The sequence below is a fragment of the Mustelus asterias genome, chromosome 12 (genome assembly GCF_964213995.1).
Source record: "Mustelus asterias chromosome 12, sMusAst1.hap1.1, whole genome shotgun sequence".
NCBI lineage: Eukaryota > Metazoa > Chordata > Chondrichthyes > Carcharhiniformes > Triakidae > Mustelus > Mustelus asterias.
The window spans coordinates 108847023-108872937 of NC_135812.1; the positions used below are offsets into that span (position 1 = coordinate 108847023).

A 25915-nucleotide genomic window follows, 5' to 3' on the forward strand; every position below is an offset into this window, starting at 1 on the left:
TATATAAGATTGTGGGGCACCGTAAGGCTCACTTCAATCTAGACAAACTCCTGTGGAACTATGTTTAACATAGAACATAGAACAGTACAGCACAGAACAGGCCCTTCGGCCCACGATGTTGTGCCGAGCTTTATCTGAAACCAAGATCAAGCTATCCCACTCCCTATCATCCTGGTGTGCTCCATGTGCCTATCCAATAACCGCTTAAATGTTCCTAAAGTGTCTGACTCCACTATCACTGCAGGCAGTCCATTCCACACCCCAACCACTCTCTGCGTAAAGAACCTACCTCTGATATCCTTCCTATATCTCCCACCATGAACCCTGTAGTTATGCCCCCTTGTAATAGCTCCATCCACCCGAGGAAATAGTCTTTGAACGTTCACTCTATCTATCCCCTTCATCATTTTATAAACCTCTATTAAGTCCCCCCTCAGCCTCCTCCGCTCCAGAGGAGCCCTAGCTCCCTCAACCTTTGAAAAAGATAAATGAGCCTTGATCATTCTTTCTTTAATGACATTGAAATCCCTGTGCAAGTTAAGATTGTTGTGATGAGACATAGCCCAGTAGCCAATGCTTCAGAAATCTCAGATCTCAAAAGGGATTAGCAGGGTAAATACGTGGGGTTACAGGGATATGGCCTGGGTGGGATTGTTGTCAGTGCAGGCTCGATGGACCGACTGGCCTCCTTCTGCACTATCAGGATTCCATGACTCTGCAGTTTGAATTCAGGAGTTATGAGGGTAACTGGAACTGTTGCCCCAGGCCAAACTTAAACATTTAAATAGCTTAGCACAAACAAGGAGTACACCAAAATCTTCCGAATCGACCTAATTCATTACATGCAATATGATGCATTGATTTTACTGGGCGAGTGAGTTTGCTGTGATGGGATTTATTTATCTTGCTTTTTGTAAATACAATGAAGGAGGAGGTGGTTACTTGGTCCATTGTGCCTGTGTTGGTTCTTTGGTGTGGAGATGCCGGCGTTGGACTGGGGTAAACACAGTAAGACGTCCCACAACACCAGGTTAAAGTCCAACAGGTTTATTTGGTAGCAAAATCCACAAGCTTTCGGAGCGCTGCTCCTTCGTTAGGTAAGTGGGAGTTCTGTTCACAAACAGGGCATATAAAGACACAAACTCAATTTACAAAATAATGGTTGGAATGCGAATCTTTACAGGTAATCAAGTCGTAAAGGTACAAACAATGTGAGTGGAGAGAGCGTTAAGCACAGGTTAAAGAGATGTGTATTGTCTCCAGACAGGACAGTTAGTGAGATTTTGCAAGCCCAGGCAAGTCGTGGGGGTTACAAATAGTGTGACATGAACCCAAGATCCCGGTTGACTTTCAGTACTTTCAGTACCAACAGTCTATTCAACATTTCCTCTTTATCAAATTTGAATTCTCCCAGAGAAAGGGATTCCTCATCTGTCACCATGACCTGAGTAGCATCTACCTCCTTGGTAAAGACGGATGCAAAGTATTCATTTAATATCTTAAGTCGTGCCCCAAGATCCTGAACGTGGTCTACCTGATACGCTGCAGGAAAGGATGTCCCGAGGCGTGGTACATTGGGGAGACCATGCAGATGCTATGACAACGGATGAATGAACGCTCGACAATCACCAGGCAAGACTGTTCTCTTCCTGTGAGGGAACACTTGAGCGGTCACGGGCATTCGGCCTCTGATCTTCGGGTAAGCGTTCTCCAAGGCGGTCTTCACGACACACGACAGCGCAGAGTTGCTGAGCAGAAACTGATAGCCAGGTTCCGCACACGAGGACGGCCTCAACCGGGATCTTGGGTTCATGTCACATTATCTGTAACCCCCATGACTTGCCTGGGCTTGCAGAATCTCACTAACTGTCCTGTCTGGAGACAATACACATCTCTTTAACATGTGCTTAACGCTCTCTCCACTCACATTGTCTGTACCTTTAAGACTTGATTACCTGTAAAGATTGCATTCCAACCATTATTTTGTAAATTGAGTTTGTGTCTTTATATCCCCTGTTTGTGAACAGAACTCCCACTTACCTGACGAAGGAGCAGTGCTCCGAAAGCTAGTGGATTTTGCTACCAAATAAACCTGTTGGACTATAACCCGGTGTTGTGAGACTTCTTACTTGGTTCTTTGGCACAGTACAAAACTAATTCTGCTGGCCTTTTATCCCAGGCAGGCCTTGTATCCTTGCGAGCCCCTCAGTCATCTCGTTCAGCCTCTTTTGAAAGGTATATTCTCTCATTTCCAATAAGACTCGAGTAAATCTATCTTGTACCTTCTCCAATGCCGATTTTCTTTATATAAATGAAGGCCAGAACAGTTCACAAAATTCCAAGTGTGGTCTAATTCAGATGATATACAAATTTAACAAAATTTCTGTGCTATTCGATTTTATCCCTTGAGAAATGAATTCCATTTTGCATATTGAACAAATGAATTATGAGCAAGAGTAGGCCACTTGGCCCCTCGCGCCTGCTCCACAATTCAAATAGGCCAGAGTTGATCTGATTGTAACCATAACCCCACATTCCTGCCTACCCCTGGTAACCTTTCACCTCCTTGTTAGTCAATAATCTATCCAGCTCTGCCTTAAAAATATTCAAAGATTCTGCCTCCACTGCTTTTTGAGGAAGAGAGTTCAAAAGACTCACGGCACTCAGAAAAAAATTCTCCTCATTTCTGTCTTAAATGGGCGACTCATTATTTTTAAACAGTGGCCCCTAGTTCTAGATTCTCCCATAAGAAGAAATATCCTCTCCACATCCACCCTGTCAAGACCCCTCAGGATCTTAAAGGTTTCTATCAAGTCACCTCTTGCTCGCCTAAACGCCAATGGATATAAGCCTAACCTTTCCTCTTAAAACAACCCGCCCATTCCTGGTATTAGTTTCGTAAACCTTCTCTTTGCTGCTTCTAACTCATTTGCATCACTTCTTAAATAAGGAAACCAATATTGTGCACAATACTCTTAATGTTGTCTCATCAATGCTCTGTACAACTGAAGCATAACCTTTGTAATCAGTTCCCCTTACAATAAACAATGACATTCTATTAGTGTGCTGTACCTACATACCAGCCTTTTGTAATTCATGCACTAGGACACCCAGATCCCTCTGAATTTCTGACCTCTGCAAACTCTCGCCATTTTGATATAAACTTTTTTATTCTTCCTGCTAAAACAGACCATTTCACATTTTCCCACCTTGTGTTTCATTTGCCAGATCTTTGCCTGTTCACTTAACCTATCTATGTCTGCTTAGATCATCTTCACAATTTACTTTCCTACCTATCTTTGTGTCATCAGCAAATTTAGCAACCATGCCTTCAGTCCCTTCATCCAAGTCAGCATATAAATTGTAAAATGTTGAAGCCACAGCACTGATCCCTATGGCATACCACTTGTCACATTCTGCCAACCAGAAAAAACCCATTTATGCCTACCCTCTGTTTTCTGTTAGCTAGTCAATTTTCTATCCATGCCAAAATGTTACCCCCTTCTCCATGAGCTTTTATTTACTGCAAAAAGCTTCAATGTGGCACCTTACCAAATGCCAGTACATCCACCAGTTCTCTTTTATCTACAGTACATGTGACTCCTTTCAAGAACTCCAGTAAATTGGTTAAATATGATTTCCCTTTCACAAAATCATGTTGACTGTGCTGGAGTGTCTTAATATTTTCTAAGTGCCCTGCTATATGGCTTCTAACTTTTCTCTGTGGCAGATGTTAGGCTAACTGGCCTGCAGTTTCCTGCTTTCTGTCCCCTTCCTTACAGCTATTTCTGGGCTACTAATTGTGTCCTGCATAATGAAGACAGATGCAAAATACCTGTTTAATGTATCCACCATTTCTGTTCTTTCCATTATTAATTCCCCAGACCACTTTTTACAGGACAAATGCTCACTTTGTTAACTCTTTTCTTACTTAAATATCCACGCAAACTCTTACTTTCCGTCCATAAGACATAGGTGCAAAATTAGGCCACTCGGCCCATCGAGTCTGCTCTGCCATTCAATCATGGCTGATATTTTTCTCATCCCCATTCTCCTGCCTTTTCCCCATAACCCCTGATCCCCTTAGTCAAGAACCTATCTATCTCTGTCTTAAAGACACGCAATGACCTGGCCTGTAACTGTAGCCAATTTGCTATCTAATCGTGTACTCTGACTCCACAAGTTTGACCTTGGTCTTGAGTATACTATGCGGTACCTTATTGAAGGCTTTTTGGAAATATACTTATCACAATGCATTACCCTTATCTATTTTTTCCATTACTGCTTCAAAAGAATTCAATAAGGTTAGTCAAGCATGACTTTCCCTGTTGGAATCTGTACTGGGTAGCCTGTTATATTTTTGGTTTCTGTGTTTTTCTATTAAGTAAGAATTCGATCATCTATCCTACCACTAACGTTAAGCTAATCAGTCAATAGTTCCTTGGATTTCTTCTGTCTCCCTTTTTTATATAGAGTTTCATTAGCTGTTTGTTAGTCCTTTGGCACAATTCCCTTTTTTATTATTCTGCAGGATACGTGGGCATCGCTGGCTAGGCTAACATTTATTGCCCATTCCCGATTGCCTTTGAGAAGGTGGTGGTGAGCTGCCTTCTTGAATAGCTGCAGTCCATGTGATTTAGGTACAACCGCAGTACTGTTAGGGAGGGGGCTCCAGGGTTTTGATCCAGTGATTACAAAGGAACGGCATTATATTTCCAAGTCAGGATGGCGTGTGGCTTGGAGGGGAACTTCAGGTGGTGGTGTTTTCGGTGGTAGCGGTCACAGATTTGGAAGGTCTTGTAGATGGAGCCTTGGTGAGTTGCTGTTCTGTCACAGTGAAGAGTGTGAATGTTCAAGGTGGTGGATGGGGTGCCATTTAAGCAGGCAGCTTTGCCCTGGTATCGAGCTTCTTGAGTGTTGTTAGAGCTGCACCCATCCAGACAAGTCCAGAGTATTCCATCACACTCCTGACTTGTGCCTTGTAGATAGGATAAGCTTTTGTGGGGGTTAGGAGGTGAGTTATTCACTGCAGAATTCCCAGCTTCTGATTTGCTTTTGTAGCCACAGTATTTATATGGCTAGTCCGGTTCAGTTTCTGATCAATGGTAAACCCCAGAATATTAATAGTGGAGGATTCAGCAATGGTAATGCTATTGAATGTCAGGGGAAGTTGATTAGATTCTCTCTTGTTAGTGTCACAAATTTTACTTGCCACTTATCAACCCAAGCCTTGATGTTGTCCAGGTATTGCTGCATGTAAACAGAGAGCACTTCCTTATCTAAATAGTTGGAAATGGTACTGAGCATCGTGCAGTCATTAACCAACATTCCCACTTCCAACCTTTTGTTGGAGGGAAAGTCATTGATGAAGCAGCTGAAAGTTATTGGAACTTGGACACTCACCTGAGGAAATCCTACAGTGATATTCTGCAGTTGAGATGGCTGACCTCCAACAACCAAAGCCATCTATTTTTGTGCTAGGTATGACTCCAACCACCGGAAAGATTTCCCCCATTCCATTGAGTTCAGTTGTGCTTGGGCTCTTCATTGCTGCACTTTGTCATATGCTGCTTTGATATTAAGGGCAGTTGCTCTGATCTCTCGAGTTCAGTTCTTCTGTCCATGCCCGGCTCGGGTCACTGTCTGTGTGGAGTTTGCACATTCTCCTCGTGTCTGCGTGGGTTTTCTCCGGGCGCTCCGGTTTCCTCCCACAGTCCAAAGATGTGCGGGTTAGGTTGATTGGCCAGGTTAAAAATTGTCCCTTAGAGTCCTGGGATGCGTAGGTTAGAGGGATTAGCGGGTAAAATATGTGGGGGTAGGGCCTGGGTGGGATTGTGGTCGGTGCAGACTCGATGGGCCGAATGGCCTCCTTCTGCACTGTAGGGTTTCTATGTTTCTATGTATGGACCAAGGCTACAATGAGGTCAGGAGCTGAGTGGCCCTGGCAGAACCCAAACTGAGCAACAGTGAACGGGTTCTTGCTGTGAGTGCCACTTGATAACATTGTCGATGACACTTCCATTACTTTGCTGATGATTGAGAGTAGACTGATAGGCCCATTGGATTTATGTATATCTCTCTGTCATATTGCCTCTGCTATCTCTTCACTAACTTCTTGTAATTGATTTTAAGGGAGCTAAGTTAACTAGTTGAGCAGAAGATTAACATGGAATGTTATGGAGCTATGTTGGTGCAATTCCTTGCTCTGATTCATATTTCTAAGATATTGGCACAATGTCAGAACACTCTTCAAACTATAGAAGTTTTCATTTATTTTAACCAGTTTAAAAAAGGATCATAGGGTGTGATTTTCCTGCCCCGCCACGCTGTTCGAGTAGAGTGGCGGGAAATTTAAGCGGGAGGCTAAAAAACTGATTCCCGCCCAGCGTCCAGCCCCCAGGCTGATTCCCCCAGGCAATTTAAAAAAAAATTATTTAGCTTTGTGCGAGAAACGGCTCAAGGCTGACTTGAATATTCACTACCTCATTTAAATCCATTTAAGGAGCTCCGGACCATATTGTCCGGGATCACTTGGATTTCTGATCTCGCCGGTGAAGGTTCCCACTAGCGGGGATCACAGCTGGTTTGCGGCAATGGTGACCAGAAATGATGGCCTCTCTGATGGGATCGGAGGCCATTGAGGTCCCTGGAAGGTTAGGGACATGGGGGCGGCAGTGCCCCTTGGGCAGTGCTAGCCTGGCATTGCCAGACTGGGACCCTGGCAGTTTACCCCAGTCCAACGCCGGCACCTCCACATCAGTGCCAGCTGGGGCAGTGCCCGAGGGGTGGGGAGCCACCCGGGAGCAGGGCCAGATGGGGGTGGAGCCAGATGGGGATGGGAAGGAAGGGGTCTCTGCATTATGGGGCGGGGGCTAGTGGTGGGGCCGGGGATCTGGGCTGGCGATCACCAGGGCGGGGGGGCAGTGATTGGGGGGGGGGGCGATGTCTGGGGAGGGGGGGTGGTGCAGGTGATGTCAACCAATCTCGCAGTATATTGGGAGATCAGCGTATGCATGATAGCGCCCTGACCACTCAGCTGCCGGCCCCTCTGGCAGGGTTAGGCTCTGCTCATAGTATTAAGTTCTGAACTTGTTTACTGAAAATGCACTGGGAGTTTCCTCATCCATCCAAAATCACAAATGAGTTTTTGAAGAAATATAACTTCATAAACAATTATATCATCTGAGTAATTCAAAATACAAAACATAGTGATATGAAAAGCAGGAGTATTGCAAGCATTACATTACTTTGCAGTTATAAAGCTAAGTGCCTTTAACGTTCTACTAAAACATCTATTCTTGAAGTAATAAAACACTGATAAACCTGACATTTATTTCACCATCCGTCTTCATTGCAGATGATCCACAATTACATGGAGCACTTGGAACGAACCAAACTTCACCAGTTGCTTGGGGCAGATCTGCAGGAACCCGGAGTCCACAACAGAGTTCGGTAAACGTTCTCGTTTTTCTTATCTCCTTTTGGCAAAATAGAAATATCGATGTGTTTGGGGCATGTGACCAGTGACCTATTTGCCTAATGACAGAGCAGCGAACAATAGTTTGGCTGATGTTGGACAAGTGCATTGTATAATAGAGCTGTCGCTGGCTAATAGGCTGGAATTAAAACAATTATGCTGAGAGCAGGATAAATAGCTGGAAAATTGTTGGTAAAACAGCTTCTCCGCTAATAATTGTTTTTAAAAGGTTGGTTTTATGTTTGTAAGATTTTACTATTGGATATGTTGTGTGGAGCCCGATCTGACCATTTGTGCTTAACAATGAGGGTTCCTTTTATGTACATGTATTATGTAAGCAGTGGATTTTTACAACCAATAAGCAGGGTAGTTGAGGGGGGATGGATAACGGAGTGATGGTTGCTAGTGCTGCAGCAGTGATGCTGAGGTGATCGGCGTCGGCTTTTAAATATTAGCAGGATGATGTCATTCTGTGTGAGCTGCTGCAGAATGTAGCTCGCTGGTTGTGCTGATGGCATTGTTTCGAGCACACGCTTTTGTGGCTGTGGTTGAGTGACAGATTTTTCAGTCCAAGGATACACCCTCAACCCCTGTGTAACCTTCCCCACAGTGTTCTGGTCTCTGAACACAACCATGCCAGCACAGAGCCATGAGTCCTGGTTGCATGCTTCTGTTTGTGTTTGGCTTTGTTGGCGGGGCGGTGGTCATTAATTCAGCTATCCTGGTATCGCTATCTGTTCTGCTGCTTGTGCACTATTCCGTTTCAACAGGCCTTTCAGCACTGACACAGAATCTTCCAAGGAAAATAAGGTACTCGCTGGTCCTGTGGCCTATCTCTTGTGTCTCATTGTTGGTATCGTCTATATTTACATGATGTATCTACAATTATATCTATATAGCCCTTTCTTCTGTTTCCCCTCTCTTTGCTCCTACTTAGCAACTTATTAAAATGCTTTATTTAAATGAATTGTGAATAAGAGTACACATACTTCTTCACAGCATTTTATTATGCCTTTATGAAATGTTTATAAATATCCAGTTTTTAAAATGCCGAATGTATTTTTTGGAAGTATTAAAGCTTCTGATCATTTTTTAATTGTTTGTTTCTGAATAAAATAGCTGTTTGTTTCTGAAAATCTAAATACAGTAAATGGTGTTGTTGTACTCGGCATTCTGTGTATAATGGGCACGGCATTATCTGTGAAAGTCGTAGGCCAGTTCTGTTCAGTAATAATTGTACTTTTTATTACTTTTCCCTTGGCACAAGTAAGTTGGTAGTAATGTGTAGTTGCTAACAATTTGTTCCTGAGTTGGTGAAAATTTCAGTTATGTGCATTTCCAATGTCCTGAATTAAATTTATTATAGTTCTTTGTAACCTTTTGTGTGATTTTAAGTTAACTGAATAAAGTATAGCTTTGTTTCAATTTATTTACTGGAGTACTCGTGTTCAAATGCTGTGCTTTGAATCAATGAAGATGCAATAATTTATATTTTAAATGTGAATTGTAGTGCAGCATGATCGGTTTCACTGGCTTGCTGCATATTAACTTCAGTTAGTCAACTGCAAGTTTAACTGGTTTTCTGAATAAACTCATTTTGAATCTTACAAATTACACTTGTTCCTGGAATCAGGAACCCATTTTGTCTTCCGTTGTAGTTGTTCCATATTACAATTAAAAGACTTGGGTCTGAAGTTTAGCTCCTGTATTCAATAAATGTACAATTATTGGTATAAGAGTTGATAATCCTGATGTTTTATGGCTAGTTTGGATGTCAGCTGATGAAGAGGTAACATAATAATTAAACACCATAACTTTAAGATGCGCCTAAAGAGTTAACATGCAAAAGATTAGGGCTGCCGGCGTGTTAATCATTCATGTGTAAATTCACATTGTATGAGAAGAGGCACAACTTTAAACTGCCTTGTTTGCGAGCTACGGCCAATGCCAACAGGGAGAGTTGAATATTAAATGTATCCATCTGGGTTAATCTTGAGGTTGTATGTTAAATTAGTTTTATCATTTTTAGAATAAGTTTATAAAGATGCATTAACAACTCTGTCGTTCACCAATTGTGAACTTGAACAGTGTCATTTAAGTCTGTGATGTTCACAATGCAGCCTGAGAGCTACTTGTGATCTACTCGTTTCCATCTGTGCCCCTCCCCCCCGGCTATTCAATGTGTGTCTGGGCTTTTGCCTACTTTCCAACTGTGATATTGCTGGATCTGTGATGGAGACTGATGCAAAGAATTATCTTGATGGATGGGTACTGGGAGTATGGCCCTCAACAATCAGCTACAACTTGAAATAAAGTTCCTTAGAGTGCAAATGTGGTGGCCACACTCTGCTACCAAGATTTGAACAAAATATGAATAAATAGGTTCTTGTTGTATTCCTTCACACTTGTTTTGTTTAATTGTTTGCTTTTCTAGTATTATTCAATTTTTTGAAGTGACCCTTTTTGCAAGAGTTTCACGCTCTTGCTAATACTCCTTTGTGCTGAAAGAGGTATTATAGATTCAGTCTAGCAGTGGTGATTGAGCTAATACTTTGCTCTTGAATACAGTTGTGCAAGAGTTATGCTCAGTATTAATAAGTGGTGAAGGATAAACCAGGGATAGCATTTATGTTCCTTTGATTTTTGTTAGTGGATGTTTTACAACAAAAGTGGAAAATTAATCTAAATTAAAAACAGGAGGAAATCTTTTACATATAACTTTAGAGCTTGAAAAAGGTACAGTGCTCCTAAGCTTATTCATCTCGTGCCCTACCTTGGCTTTTTGCTGTATTCTCTCTTCCTCCTAGGTGGCACCTCACTGGTTCTTCAGTGGTCTGTATTTGTTCCTGAATTTGATGCAATGAGTGTACGTAAATTTCAAACAGTAGAAGCCTCAGTTCATTTCCACCATAACAGAAGACGGCCTGGAACAGTTCAAAACCTATACAAAGCTACACATGGCCATAATATCTTGTATGATATATTTGGTTTACTTTTGGTGGAAGTTGTTATTCAAATCCCACTGGGAAATAAATATGGGTCTGAGATCTTTTTGCGTGCATTGTAAGTAAACCTCTTCCAGTATCTCTATTATAGGAAATGTTGTCATTTCCCATGATGTTTGTAAAGCACACTTTTACTTCCACTTGTAAACAAATACTTGGACTTATATGGAACTTTATAGCCAAAATGCTTAGTTGCTTCATGCAATCACTCGTTGGAAGTGTGAGTCAGACTGCAATCATTTATTTAGGCTTTTTTTGGTATTCGTTATAGGGAGGTACATTGACCAGGATAACAGAACTGCCCATCTGTGATTATGAAAGTGAGAAAAACTGTGGCAGATATGAAAGAATGTGAGGCAATATGCCCTGGATCCAAGAAAGACAAGTTCGACTATTTTCTTGATGACGAGAGACTAGAAACTGGAAGAGCACAAGGATTTGAGTAGTGCAGGTGTATAATCATGAAAAGATTGAGCAGATTAGGTTTGTACTCGTTGGAGTTTAGAAGGCTGAGGGGTGATCTTATAGAGGCATATAAGATAATGAAGGGGCTGGATAGGGTAGAAGTGGAGAGATTCTTTCCACTTAGAAAGGAAACCAGAACTAGAGGGCACAGCCTCAAAATAAAGGAGGGTCAGTTTAGGACAGAGTTGAGGAGGAACTTCTTCTCTCAGAGGGTGGTGAATCTCTGGAATTCTCTGCCCACTGAAGTGGTGGAGGCTACCTCGTTGAATATGTTTAAATCACGGATAGATGGATTTCTCCTCGGAAGGGGAATTAAGGGTTATGGGGAGCAGGCGGGTAAGTGGAACTGATTCACTTCAGATCAGCCATGATCTTATTGAATGGCGGGGCAGGCTCGAGGGGCTAAATGGCCTACTCCTGCTCCTATTTCTTATGTTCTTAAAAGTCAGTGCTTGGGTAAGAAAAAATCAGAAACACTAATTGAATGTTGGACTTGTATTTCAAGAGGTTTGGAATGCAAATGAGAGGCAGTAATCCTTCGGTTGTGCAGAGCCTTGGCTGGACCCCATCTGGAGTATTGAATTCAGTTATGGTTATCATACTTCAGGAAGGATACAACAGTACCAGTTTACCAAACTAATACTGGGCTAAAGTCAAACTTATGAGAACAGCTTGCATAAGCCTGCATGTTTTTCCTTGAATTAAGATAGTTGAAGGGTATCTAATTAAAATGTTTAAAGCAATAAAATGAATATGTCCTGGCCAATATTTATCGCTTAACTATCTTCAGTTTTAAGTAAAACACATTATCTGGTCATTTTCACATTGTGTTTTGTGGGACCTTGCTGTGTGCAAATTGAGTGCCACATTTCTCACATTTCAAAATTACTTAATTTGCTGTAAAGTATTTTGGAATATTCAGTTTGTGAAAGGTGTTATATAAATGTTTTTAGATATAGGGGAGCTTTTTCCTGTGGTGGGAAAACCGAGAACAAAGAGACACAATCTTAAAACTGAAGTTTGGCCATTTAAGAATTAAATTAGGAAACAGTCTTCCACAACAAGGGGAGTAGAAATGTGGAATTTCCTTCCAAAATTCTGTAGGTGCTGGATGAGCTGAACTTTTCAAAACTAAGATTGATAGTTTTTTGTTTGGAGAGGATATTAAAGGATGAAGAGCAAAGTTGGGGAACCGAGTTGAGATACAGATCAGTCAACCTCTATTTGAATGGTAAAACAGAGTCAAGGGCTCAGAGGAAGTGTTGAAAAGACTGTTGGGAGGAAGTGTTGAATAGATCATCAATACTGAAGGTTGACAAGGCACCAGAACCAGATGAGGTGCTTCCAGGAATATTGAAGGAAGTGAAAATGGAAATTGCAGATGCACTAGCCATAATCTTCCAGTGTTTTCTAGACTTTCTGTGCTGTAAAACTTTTGACTCGGGGAAGGTGCCAGAGGACTGAAGAATTGCAAATGTTAGGCCCTTTTTCAAAAAAGGTTGTAAGGATAGCTCTGCCATCACAGGCCAGTCGGTTTAACATCAGTAGTGGGCAAGCTTCTAGAAACAATTACTTGGAATAGAATTAATTAGTGATCACATGGAAAAATGTGGGTTGATTAGAAAGAGCATATATTCCTAAAGAGGAAATATTATTTAACTAACTTGCTGGTGTACTTGAGGCAGTAACATAGAGAGTGGATGAGGATAATGCTGTTGATGTGGTGTACTTGAACTTTCAGAAGGCATTTGATACAGTGCCACATAATAGACTTGTGAGAAAAGTTATAGCTCGTGGAATAAAAGGGACAAAAACAATGTGGACACAACATTGACTGAATAATGGGTCAATGGTTATTTTTGGGCTGGAGGAAGGTTTTTAGTGGTGTTTCCCAGGGGTTGGTATTGGGACCTTTGCTTTTCCTGTTATATATCAATGATCTGGATCTTGGTGTGCAGGGGACAATTTCAAAGTTTGCAGATGTCACTAAATTTGGAAATGTTGTAAACTGTGAAGAGTGTAGAACTTCAAAAGGACAAAAACAAGCTGGTGGAATAGACAGATAGGTGTCAGATGAAGTTCAATGGGGGGGGGGGGAAGTGTGAGGTAATGCATTTTAGTAGAACAAAGAACAGTACAGCACAGGAACAGGCACATCAGCCCACCAAGTCTGTGCTGACACAGATGTGTCTCTGATCTAATATATTCTTGCCTCCACATAGTCCATATTCCTCTATTTGCTGCCTATTCCTGTATCTATCCAGATGCCTCTTGAACATTGTTATAGAATCTGCTTCTACCACCTCCTCCGGCAGCGCGTTCCAAGCATTCACCACTCTGTGAAAAACTTGCCTCTTACATCTCTTTTAAACTTGCCCCTCTCACTTTCAACCTTTGCCCCCGAGTAATTGATCCTTCGACCCTGGGAAAAAGACTCTGACTATCCACTCTATCCAAGCCTGTCATAATCTTGTAAACCTCCAACGCTCCAATGAAAACATGCAAGTTTGTTCAACCTTCCTTCATAGTCCATATCCTCCAAACCAGGCAACATTTTGGTAGGAAGAACACGAAGAGCAAATATCTAACAAGGGGTAAAACTTTGAAAGAGGTGCAGGAGCAGAAGGACTTGGGTGTTTATTTGCATAAATCCTTGAAGCTGCTGGACAGGTAGAGAGCTGTTAATAAAGCATATAGTATTCTGTGCTTTTTTAATAGCGACATAGAGTTAAAGAGAAAGAAGATTACACTGAACTTGCGCAAGACATAGTTAGACCTCAGCTGGAATATTGTGTACAATTATGGGTGCTACACTATAGGAAGGATGTGAATGCATTAAAGAGTGCAGAAGAGGATTACAAGAATGGTTCCTCCGATGTGAAACTTCACATGAGATCATATTGGAATGGCTGAGACTATTCTCCTTGGAGAGTAGAAGGCTAGGAGGAGGTTTGCTAGAGATGCTCAAAATCATGAGAGTGCTGGGCAGAGTAGATAGGAACTGTCCTCGCCCATAAAAGGATTCAGAACAAGTGGGCACAGATTTAAGGTGATTTGCAAAAGAAGCGAATGTGATGCGAGAACAAACATTTTCACACAGCGAGTGGTTTGTGTACACTGCCTGGAAGTGTGGTGTAGACAGGTTCAGTCGGCATTCAAGAGGGCATTGGATGATTACTTGAATAGAAACAATATGCAGGGATATGGCGAAAAGGCAGCGATATTAAGCCATAATGATCATTGGAGAGCGGGTGCAGACACAACTAGCCATTTGGCCTCCTATTGTGTTGTAACAGTTCAGTGAATCTGTGAATGTTCTGATTCTATTACTATGACCACATTGTACCATAAGATTATTTAAGAATGCCTTGACTGAGAAGACTGCTGTTCAAGGAATGGCATCTCTGGAAATGCACCACTCCTTCATTTGCTGCACTGAAGTATCGACCTGCATTTAGCTTACATCATGGCATGTAGCACAAACCACAGCCTTCTGACTCAAAGTGAGATTGCTACCAGCTGCTCCTGCAGCCCATCTTTGGCTCCTGATTTTGTTGAGAACTGTTTTAAAGTAGACACCATGTATTCTGCAGGCTTCTAGTCCTGTGCGAGTGCAGTTCATGAGCAGGTGCTAAAAGGGTGAAAGTACACTGCAATAATTTGCCACTCATTTTCAAGAAGACCTCCAGTCACTCTGCTGTAGCACCAGGTCTCTGATTTGCTTCAGCAGTTCAGGTTACTGAATGATGAATTATTGATGTGAACCTGCATTCTGACCCAACACATGTTTAAATCCAATTGCATTCATTACATAGATTCTTCATATCAGAAGAGGTTTTGGAGATACAATCAGATGGTTTGGGCCAATTTTATTGCAGTCACCCATTCTGTAAGCAAGTCTGACTGCGAACTATCCCCCCCCTGTTTTTAGCTTGAAACGTAACTAAAATGAACGTTCCTACTTGGCTTGCCCCCTTCATGTGCTGGTTTTCCACTGAGTGAATGATGTGGTGTGACAGTGGATGATCCAAATTGAAACAGCAAATTAAAATGTCTTTGTATAATAATAGCTGGCTCATGCAGCTAATGATATATCTAGCCCCTGCATTCTTGACATAAAGAACCTGCTATTATTTTCATTATTCATAGCTCGTGTTCAGAAAAGGTTTTGCTCCTTGCAGAAGTAATATTTAAAATAGTAGCTATCTGCATTTGGTTTTGTATATTAGGCTGTGTAAGCTCCTGTAGCAAAGATTTGATTAGGCTGGAGAAAAGAAAATATTGGCATGCACTAACCACCCTGATTTTCCATACTAATAGCAAAGAGCCCACATGCACTCCCTTCAGAATGTTTTTAATATTTTTTCAAGTTGCTTTTGTGGAATTCCTCTATACACCTGTCTCTCTCCTTCATTTCAGTTGCCAACACAAAGCATATTCTAGACCCCTTTAAGCAAATCTTCTTTATAACTTTAGTGTTGGTGGAAATGAACTACTTTTAAAACAGTGAGCTGCTTTAGTTAGTAATTTATTAGCTTGTTTTTTGAAGCATCGCTTGGCTTCTGAAAAGGAAGAAGCATTAAGACTGGTAAATGGGAAACGTAGAAACATAGAAGATAGGAGCAGGAGGAGGCCATTTGGCCCTTCGAGCCTGCTCCACCATTCATTACGATCATGGCTGATCATCCAACTCAATAGCCTAATCCTGCTTTCTCCCCATAACCTTTGATCCCTTTCGCCCCAAGTGCTATATGCAGCCGCCTCTTAAATACATTTAATGTTTTGGCATCAGCTACTTCCTGTGGTAATGAATTCCACAGGCTCACCACTCTTTGGGTGAAGAACTGTCTCCTCATCTCTGTCCTAAATGGTCTACCCTGAATCCTCAGATTGTGATCTCTGGTTCTGGACTTCCCCACCATCGGAAATATCCTCCCTGCATCTACCCCGTCTAGTCCTGTTAGAATTTTATAAGTCTCTGAGATCCCCCCTCATTCGTCTAAACTCCAACGAAAACAATCCTAACCTAGTCAATCTCTCCTCACACATCAGTCCCGCCATCCTCGGAATCAGCCTGGTAAACAAACCTGATAATCTGGTCCACAGCTCAGTATGTTTGCACTGGTGCAAATATTTAACTCTAATTACTGTTTCTTGAAGTTTTGCTTTGTTGCTGTGGCACTATTCTGTACTTGGGCTTACTGCATATTGTTGGTACAACTTCACTATGGAACTGGATTCTAACCTATGCTTCATCTCACTTGGGTGCTTGGGGTAAGATTGATCTTGATAAAATAATAGAGAATTCCTGTTCTCCATAATTGTTGAAATTAGATTATTTGTTTTGCTCAGCAATTAAGTTTCACAAGGGGCTTGTATTTTATATTTGCAAATTGATTGAAAATAATGCATGAATATAAGAAATAGGAGCAGGAATAGGGCATGTAGCCACTGCTTCACCATTCAGCTATATCTACAGTGGCTTTGCTGGTAGTGCTCTTGCATTGAGTTATAAGGCCCTGGAATCCCCCTCTGGATTTGAGCATAAAGTCTACTTTGATGTCCCAGTGCGGTACTGAGGCAATACTGCACTGTCAGAGATGCTGTCTTTCAGATGAAATATCTGCTGGGATATAGACAATCCCATGGCACTATTATGAAGAGGAGCAGGTTATCCTTCAGTTAACATCATAAAATGATTATTAGGTTATTATCATATTGTTATTTATGGCAGTTGCTGTGTGCAATTTCCTGCTGTGTTTCTGACACAACAGTGACTACACTTCGTAAGTATTTCATTGGCTGTAAAGCACTTTGAGACATTTGATGGTCGTGATAAATTAAAAAACGTTTATATCAACCTGATTTGTTCATTTGTTTCTTGCATATCTCCAGTTTATTTTGGATTCCCAGTGTGGTATCGATGGATATCACTGCTGTCATCATGATTTTATAAATATGCAATGAGAGGCTGTAAGAATCTTTGGTAAGGGCTTCCTTGAAGTCAACACCATTGGCAAAGTTGTATATTTCCCCCATTTCTAGTGTCTTAAAAAGGTGGTGGGCTATCTTAAACTGTCACTGGCTGTCTGGTAGTGGGAGGCTAGCTTAAACTGCTCTGGGCCCTCTTTCAATGATGCTCTCATAATGGTGTTAGATAGGAAATTCCAAGATATTGATCCCTGATTGTCTACCACCATTCCCATTTTTTTAATGCATTTGTGGGACATGGGCGTCGCTGGCTGGCCAGCATTTATTGCCCATCCCTAGTTGTCTTTGAACTGAATTGCTTGCTAGGCCATTTCAGAGGGCAGTTGAGAGTCAACCACATTGCTGTGGCTCTGGAGTCACATGTAGGCCAGACCAGGTAAGGACGGCAGATTTCCTTCTCTAAAGAACAGGAGACTCTGTTGGTGAGGTTGAGGTTAAAAAAATTATTTCTTTGTGTTCTCTCTCCAACCTCAATACACCCTACCTGGCAGCTATGTCCTTCAGAACTGGAGACGGTCAGTCAGTCATGGTATTACTATGGTACACTTGGTGGGTATTGAAATCCCACCTACTGTGCATTGTTTGCCCTTCAGAGCTTCCACCAACTGATAATCAACATACAGGAATTCTGATTAGTTAGTTGAGTTGGGCTGGGCAGACCGGTTTCTTGGCCCTTTTTATGCTGTTCAGAGTCACAGACTGCACCACTGTGGCCCTTCCTCTGGTTGGAGTTTAGATTGATAGATCATCGATATCATTCTGTGAATACAATTGAGTTTAGGCTGTTGCTTGACTAGTCTGAGGGACAGATGTTTGTGAGGAAGATTGCAGGATTGACTGTGCTGGAATTGCCTTAATCTTGGACTAATACTGTGCCTGGATCATCTGTTTTTCTCATTACTGAATCTTGTTTACAACAATGGTTTGCTCGGCATTGAATCGGTCACGTGTAGGCCAGATTGTGTATTGTTGGCAGTCTCCCTTCCCGACAGGACATGTCTCCAACAATCTAGAGCTTTCATGATTATTACCATCACTTACATGATTTATTGAAGTTCGTTTACAAATTGCTATAATGGTATTAGAGCTCTCAACCTGTTGGTTCTTAGTTCAGTACTATAGTCACAAGGGTGTTTTACTCCAATATCATAGCCACTTAAATGTAAAGCAGCTCAGCAAGGAAATATTAGTCATGTCCTTGCAGATTTGAAATGTGTCAGCTGCAACACAGGATTGAAGTACTGATGACAGTGAATAAGTTTGTTGATTTATCAGTATTGCAATACACTGAAGATCAGAAGGCACATTCTCTACCTGTAGCAGTAGTACCAATACATCAAATAAGTTTAGTGTACCACTGTATTGGATTCTTTATAGTAAATAAACAAATATGGGAACTCCTAACAGCACTATGAATGTACCTACAACGGATGGACTACACTGGTTCAAGGGCAATTAGGAACAGATAACTAATGTTGGCCTTGCCAGCAATGCTCACATCCCAAGAACAAATTTTTAAAAACATGATATATATAAACTAATAAAGATATAATAGGTGTCTCCAACCACTGATGATTCAGTGAATGAGAGGATAAAACCGAGATAATAGCACTGAGTTGACAAGACAAGAGTTGGAAATTGGCCTGGCATGTATATTGTGTAATTGGAACAAAATAAAAATATTCATAAAAATTCTAGTCTGAAGTAATGAAGCAATGTAAAAATACTAAATTCTCTTGGTTAAGAGGAGGATGCTGGGAAACTTGGAATTTTTTTTTCCCATGAGTTTGTAACCTGAACCTCCTAATAATATCATAATTGATTAGATACGTTATTAGTTAGCCCGCTGATTGAGTGAACAAAGTCTTCCCTCTTCCCCAATATTACAAGACAGGCTTGACTCCAGCTCTTGGATTATATATTGGGAATGTTGAGGAACAACATCATTTGTAGTAAGCTTGGGTAACGCAGCACCTGTAACTTGGTGTTACACTTTTCACAATGCATTTATGCTGTCACAGTGCAAATAAACCTACATAGGTTCTTTAGTTTCAATAGTGTCATACCAAGACAAATGTATTTTTTGAAAGGGGTAAAATTGAGAAGTTATGTGATGAAGAACATTTTACAGTATAACTGCACTTAACCATTATTGGTACTATTTAAACTCCTCCCTCCATGATTTGCTTAGTGAAAGTTTGCTTCAAGTGGAAGGGAAATGGTTGCAATTGTTATGGCTTTTTTAGCAGTGTGCCGGGTAATCTCAGCTATTCCTTGTGGTTTTGTTCATATGATCATTGTGGTTTATTGGAAAGGAAGTCTGGAGAAGGAAGGAAATGGTAATGGGGTAGAGAGAAGGCTGTAATTTGACAGAAAATTCCTAATGCACGCCGATCTCTGATGCCTTTGCACTTATTTATTAGAAACTACCCTTTTTACTCACTGTTCCCTAAGCTTCCAAAAGCCTTTTTTAATGTCAGACTATTAAAAATGCTGCAGGTGTAATTTTGAACTAATTGATTGTTAAGAACCCATGAGGAAATATTAACTCCTACCTTACTGGGTTGCTAACTCTGTCACTTTATATCTATCTACTTTGCAACAGCCATGATACAACCTGTTACAATCAGAATTTTAACTGTAGAAGCTGGCATGCAGGCATGGAATCCAAGTTAAAATAGTGCCAGTATAAGAACAACTTCAGATATATACATGGACCTGAATGCACTTGTGCTTTGTACATTTTCAAAACCCACAGTACTGATAGGCCATTGTTAACTGAGAGCTTTACTCCAGTTGATTGATGGACGCAAAAATTCTATCTTTAAATCAAATCATGTATTTATTTATTAGTCTCAAGTAAGGCTTGCATGAACACTACAATAAAGTTACTGTGAAATTCCCCTAATCGCCACACTTCGGCACCTGTTCAGATCAATGCGCTTAACCAGTACGTCTTTCAGACTGTGGGAGGAAATCGGAGCACCCGGAGGAAACCCAGGCAGACACAGGGAGAACGTGCAGACTCCACACAGACAGTGACCGAAGCTGGGAATTGAACCCGGGTCCCTGGTGTTGTGAGGCAGCAGTGCTAACCACTGTGCCACCCACGTCTTTATTAGGAAATGTAAAAAAAAACCTTAATTACTGATAACTGCCAAAAGACTGACTCTCACATAATTCAATGCTTTTATTCCTCTATAAATCTACTATAATTTTACCAATATGGATTTTAACTACTTATCTAATGGACCTGTAGGGGTGTCTCTATCCACTCGGGCTGGTCAGGCATGGAGAGGGATCAGACTTCATCAAACTTAAAGTTTGAGGTTTCTTTCTTCTTCTTATGTTCTTCTCTTCACTGATTCTGTTCTTCAAAACGTCAATATTTACTCTTATGAGACTGGCTGAAACACTTGCATTTCTGCATGTCGGCACTGACTATAGGCATGTCGTTCAAATTGGTTCATTGCAGGCTGCATGACCTTAGGGCAGTTGTCCTCAGTTATTTTAGCACTCAAAATCAGTCTTCTGGCTCCATTTTTATCTGCTTCCTGTCCATTTGATTGATTTTATGATGGGTAATAAAGTCATTTTAATCTAAGATATTTGTCCCAAGTAAACAGCAGTTCACATGCTCAGCCTGGAGTTAAAACCTTCTGTCCTGAAGTTAGCCACATTTCCCATTTTGAATTAGACTATAGCCCACTGGCTACACCATTCCATAGTCATTGTATTTAGTGTAAGATGTACAGAGCAAAACTGTTGTCTTTTCCTCAACCCATATCTATTTTTTTAAAGTCTTTGCTTGAGCTGAATGGGGATTGGGTGAATGAGCTAAGCCAGTAATAAACAATAGATACAATAATGCTGCAGAGCAAACAACAGCCATCTGATGTGAGTGGTGCAGTTTCTAATCCAAAAAGCCTTTTTCCAAAATGTGCTGTTCACAGCGATAGAACATTAATGAAGCTCATAGTAATAACACAAGTGTTCATGAAACAGAATTTTAAATAAGCAGAAAGAGAACCTATTCTTTTTCATTGCTGTAATTCCACAATTGAATAGCTGTGTGCATTTCCCAGTTACTACTTGCTTCTCATTATTAGTCAATGCTTGTTTAATTAGACTTTTATTTCTGTTGAGGTATATGTGACAGTTTTTGGCTGTGCAGTCTTTCCTGTCATACCACTTAGCAATAAGAAACAATTGTAGAAATGTACAATAGGCAATCCGCATCTGAAGTAAAAAGAATAACTTATAGTTGAAGACTTTACATCAGAATTGTTGAAAGGTTATACACCCAAATTGTTCACGATTTGCTGATACTGATTGGCCTGCTGTGTATTTCTAATATTTTCTATTTTATTTCAGACATAGAACAGTGCTTCCTAAACCTTTTCAACTTTAAAGCTTGTTCATTGCCATGACCATTCACTGGGGGCTGTGAGGGGGTAGGAGGTGGCAGTGGATAATGTTTGATCTTGGGATGTTTGAAAATCTACCTTTTCACTGGCTCATTTGGAGTGGGAACCAGACCTGAAAGATTGGTTGGCTATGCCACACGCAGAGTTTTTAAAAACCCACAAATTTAAAGGGGACTTGCAGCTGTTAACATTCAGAAGGAGTCCTTGACAACCTTTGCTGCCTCAGGAACCTTGTCTCGTGGCCAACAGTTGTGAAGCCTGATGTAGGAGTTATAACATAGGAACAGGCCATTTATCCCAACTAGTCCATTTCAGTGTTTAACCAACGCACAAGCAAATTTGTATCTATGGCCCCTGGGTTATTACCTGAGTCACGTACAAATTGGCATATACAAATCTGAATAGTGAGATTGCCTGGCTCAAAGGCTGGTGTGGGAGAAGTGGGTTCCAGTTGGTGGGGCACTGGCACCAGTACTGGAGAAGATGAGGGCTACATCTTTGGGATGGTTGACATCTGAATCACACTGATGCTGCTGTTTAAATGAGCACAGACCCAAAATAAAATGGATGAACTGATAAAAATAAGTATGATTTGATAACCATTATAGAGACATGGCTGCAGGAGGGTATGATTAGGACCTAAACATTGAAGGGTACAGGATATTTAGGAAGGACAAGAAGTGAGGAAAAGGTGGAGAAATGGCTCAGTTAGTTAATGATGGTATTAACACAATACAGACTGAGGACTTAAGTTGCGGAAACCAAGATGTGGAAGCGATTTGACTTCAAATGACAAGAAGTCATTTGTGGGAAATGTGTACGGTCCCTAACATAACTACATGGTAGAGTGGCGTATTAAGAAAAAAATAATTGGAGCTTGTCAGAAAGGTATGGCTATAATTATCGAAGATTTTAATTTGCATATAGATTGGAAAAGTCAAATGGGAAAAGGTAGGTTAGGTGAGGAGTTAATTGAATGTTTTTGGGATTGCTTCGTAGAGCAGCATGTTATGGAGCCAACCAGAGAGCCAGGTTGCTATCAGATCAGCTGTGATCTTATTAATTGGTGGAGCAGGGGTTGAATGGCAGACTCCAGCTTCTTGTTCATATGTTCCTATGACAAAGCAAGAGAGAAAGGCAATAATATGCAGAATGATAACATTCCAATGCAGACAGAGGACCTAAGGAAGAGACGGTATAAATCTAAGAGTAAATCAGCAGATACAGCTAGACATTACAGAAGTAATAAAAGGTCAAAACTAAAGGCTCTGTATCTGAATGCACAGAGCATTCAAAACAAAACAGATGAAAGCACAAATAGGAAGAAAGTAGTATGATCTGATGGCCATTACTGAAACATGGCAATAGGATGACAGCACAGTGGTTAGCACTGATCCTGGGTCAAATGCTCTTTCGGAGAGTTGTTGCAGACTCAATGGGCCGAATGGCCTCCTTCTGCACAATAGGGATTTTATGGATCTATGGATGCCTTAGATTGGGACCTGAATATTGAAGGTATGTGACATTTAGGAAAGCAGGATGTTGAAGCCAATTGGGTTGAGGTGAGAAATGATAATGGCAAGAAGTCACTTATAAGGGGCCTGTGCACGACTCCTATAAGTAACCACATGGTAGGACAATGAATACAAGAAAAAATAATGGGAGCTTGTGAGAAAGATTCAGCAATAATCATGGGGTATTTTAATCTACGTATAGACTGGAAAAATCAAATGAGCTTCATTAGATAGCAGGGATCATGATATGATTGAACTTTACATTCAGTCTGAGGGAGGGAAGAGTGGGTCCAAGACTCATATTTTGAACTTAAATAAGGCCAATATGATGGCAATGAAGACATTTGAGAAGATGCCACATCAAAGATTATTAAAGAAAATAAAAATTCAGTGTAGGGGGTAAGATATTGGCATGGATAGAAGATTGGCTAGCTAACAAAAACAGAGGTTAGGCATAAATGGGTCTTTTTCTGGTTGGCAAGATGTAACAAATGGTGTGGTGTGTCACAGGGATCAGTGCTGGGGGGCCAACTCTTTACAATTTATAAGGGACTGAATGTATGGTTGCTAAATTTGCCAATGACACAAAGGTAGGATAGATAGGTAGGAAAATAAGTTGTAAAGAGGACATAAGGAGGCTACAAAGGGACATGGGTTAAATGAGTAGGCAAAGATCTGGCAAATGGAGTATAATGTGGGCAATGTGAAGTTGCCTGTTTTGGCAGGAAGAATGGAAAATAAAGCATATCGAAATGGTGAGAGATTGCAGAGCTCTGAAGTGCAGAGGTATCTGGGTGTCCTGGTCACGGTACATGAATCACAGAAGGTTAATATGTAGGTACAGCAGTAATTAGGAAAGTTAATAGAATGTTATAATTTATTGTGAGGGGAATTGAACACAAGTAGGGAGGTTATACTTTGCTTGTATAGGGCACTAGCAAGACCGGATATGGAGTGTTCAGTATTGGCCGCCTTATTTAAGGAAGGATGCAAATGTGTTGGAAGCAGTTTTGAGAAGGTTTACCAGACTAACATCTGGATTGGGTGGGTTGTCCTGTCAGGAAAGGTTGGACATTCTAGGCTTGTATCCACTGGATTTTAGAAAAGTAAGAGGCGACTTGATTGAAACCTTTAAAATTATGTGAGTTTTTGACAAGGTCGAAATAGAGAGGGTATTTCCTCTTGTAGGAGAATCTAAAAGTAGGGGTCACTGTTTAAAAATAAAGGGTTGCTCATTTAAGACTTAGATGAGAAGAACTTTTTTTTCCTGAGGGTTGGGAGTCTTTGGATCGCTCTTCCTCAAAAGGCAGTGGAAGCACAGCCTTTGATATTTTTAAGGCAGAGGTTGATAAATTCTTGTAAACAAAGGGATGAAATGTTATCCAGGGTGGGTGGGAGGTTGTAATCCGATCACCACGATCTTACTGATTGGTGGAGCAGGCTCGGAAGGGCCGATTGGCCTACTTATTATTCACATGTTCTACATTCTTCAACTGCGGGAAACTGTCTGCTTCTTCTAGCTACTCTGTCTCGTCTTATTATCATTTTAAACACTTGCATCATATTGGCCACAATTGGCAGATTTCCAGCATTTGTGTTTTTTTCCCTTTATTCCTTTGTGTCCGTTGTGAAGTTTGTACAGCTGTGTACGTGAGATGCTGTGTATTGTCACTTGTAGCCAGATTGCTGCATGGTGAAATGTAACTTGTTAGCATCCTGGAGCTTCCCATCGAAAGCAATAGTGGCATTGGGCAGGCGTCAGACAGGGACTCAGCCATTTAACATAAATTATCAGCAAATATAAACAGGATGAAATGACCAATCCAAGGAACTCTGAACAGATCAAATAACTGAATAGGAAAACTCAATTATTGAAGGGGAATACCATTCTTATTAAATCATCATTTTGAACACTATTATTAAAATGCAACCGAGCCATTTCAGAATGTCTCCTTAATTGGATGCTGTTTAATTCCTATTATCTGTTTAAGTTTTGTTTCTAACAACTGAATAGCTTTCAGTGCTATTGTTTAAAGTGTTTAATTCAAACTACTGGATAATTTTTAGATTGTTTGGAGCAAAAAATGAATTGACAGAGTAGACGACATTGTCATTGTCCATTCTCCCCAGAAAGTTGTTCCCTTGGATGAAGCAGCACATGACTATCAATTAGTCAGTGATGGTAACCAGCATTGAAATCATGGCTGCTAGTCCATGTTCCTCTGTGTTTTAAAAGATTATTAATCATAAATGAAGATACAAAGGAATGTAACAAGAAATATTTCCACCTTGTAAATATGCAAACAACATGCGTATGTTAACCTAAAATAAATTTTAGTAAAGCTTTTGAAATTTATCTTCCCTGTTTGCGAGGAGATAATGAAAAATATCCCTTCAGTGGAGCTGACTGCTTGTTTTTTTGGTTGAGTAATTAATGTTTCCATGATGCTGTGATTATTCATGTCCTTAGAGGAAATGGTTCATTCCTTTTCTCTCATCTGTGACTTGGAGAGTGGCTAATGAAACTCTTGTCCCTATTAAGGACAAAATTCACTTGTATATATAAAATCCAGGTGATTTGGTAAATCAGACTTTTTTTCCCCCCAAGGTCAACGAATTTGTGTGGTGTGTTAGGGTACATCAGAAGCCCCAAGATATGTTATGAAGCCAGACTTGACCCCAGCAGTTTTTCTATTTCGGCATTAATGTGAAGATGTTTCACTTCAGGTGTGATTCTATTGACAAACTAGGGAGTTTTTATCAAAACAAACTGTATTCAACAATGCAGTGTAACTATAACAAATGAATCAGCTAACATTTAACTTTTGAACAATACTTAAACATAAGATACAATTCTTAACTGCTAACCTATCTCTATTAGTTCCAATTCAAGCAACATTCTTCTTACAGACTTGAAATCCTTCTTCAAAATCAGTTGACAAACACAGGCTAATGTGCCAGTCCTGGAGTTCTCAGAGCATTTCTAGAGAAAGACACATCTTGCTACTTTCAGAACCAGGGAGAAACTGACCATTT

General features: G+C 40.7%; 1 protein-coding gene across 8 annotated transcripts in view; it reads left to right on the forward strand.

Moving 5' to 3' along the window:
• The window catches only part of LOC144501818 (C-Jun-amino-terminal kinase-interacting protein 4-like), a 274627-nt gene that overhangs the window by 131656 nt on the left and 117056 nt on the right, over positions 1–25915 (forward strand). For all 8 annotated transcript variants that reach the window (XM_078225869.1, XM_078225866.1, XM_078225865.1 and 5 more), the window contains exon 4: positions 7358–7452. In XM_078225869.1, coding sequence (XP_078081995.1) covers positions 7358–7452 — 95 coding nt within the window. The remainder of the gene's footprint in view (positions 1–7357; positions 7453–25915) is intronic.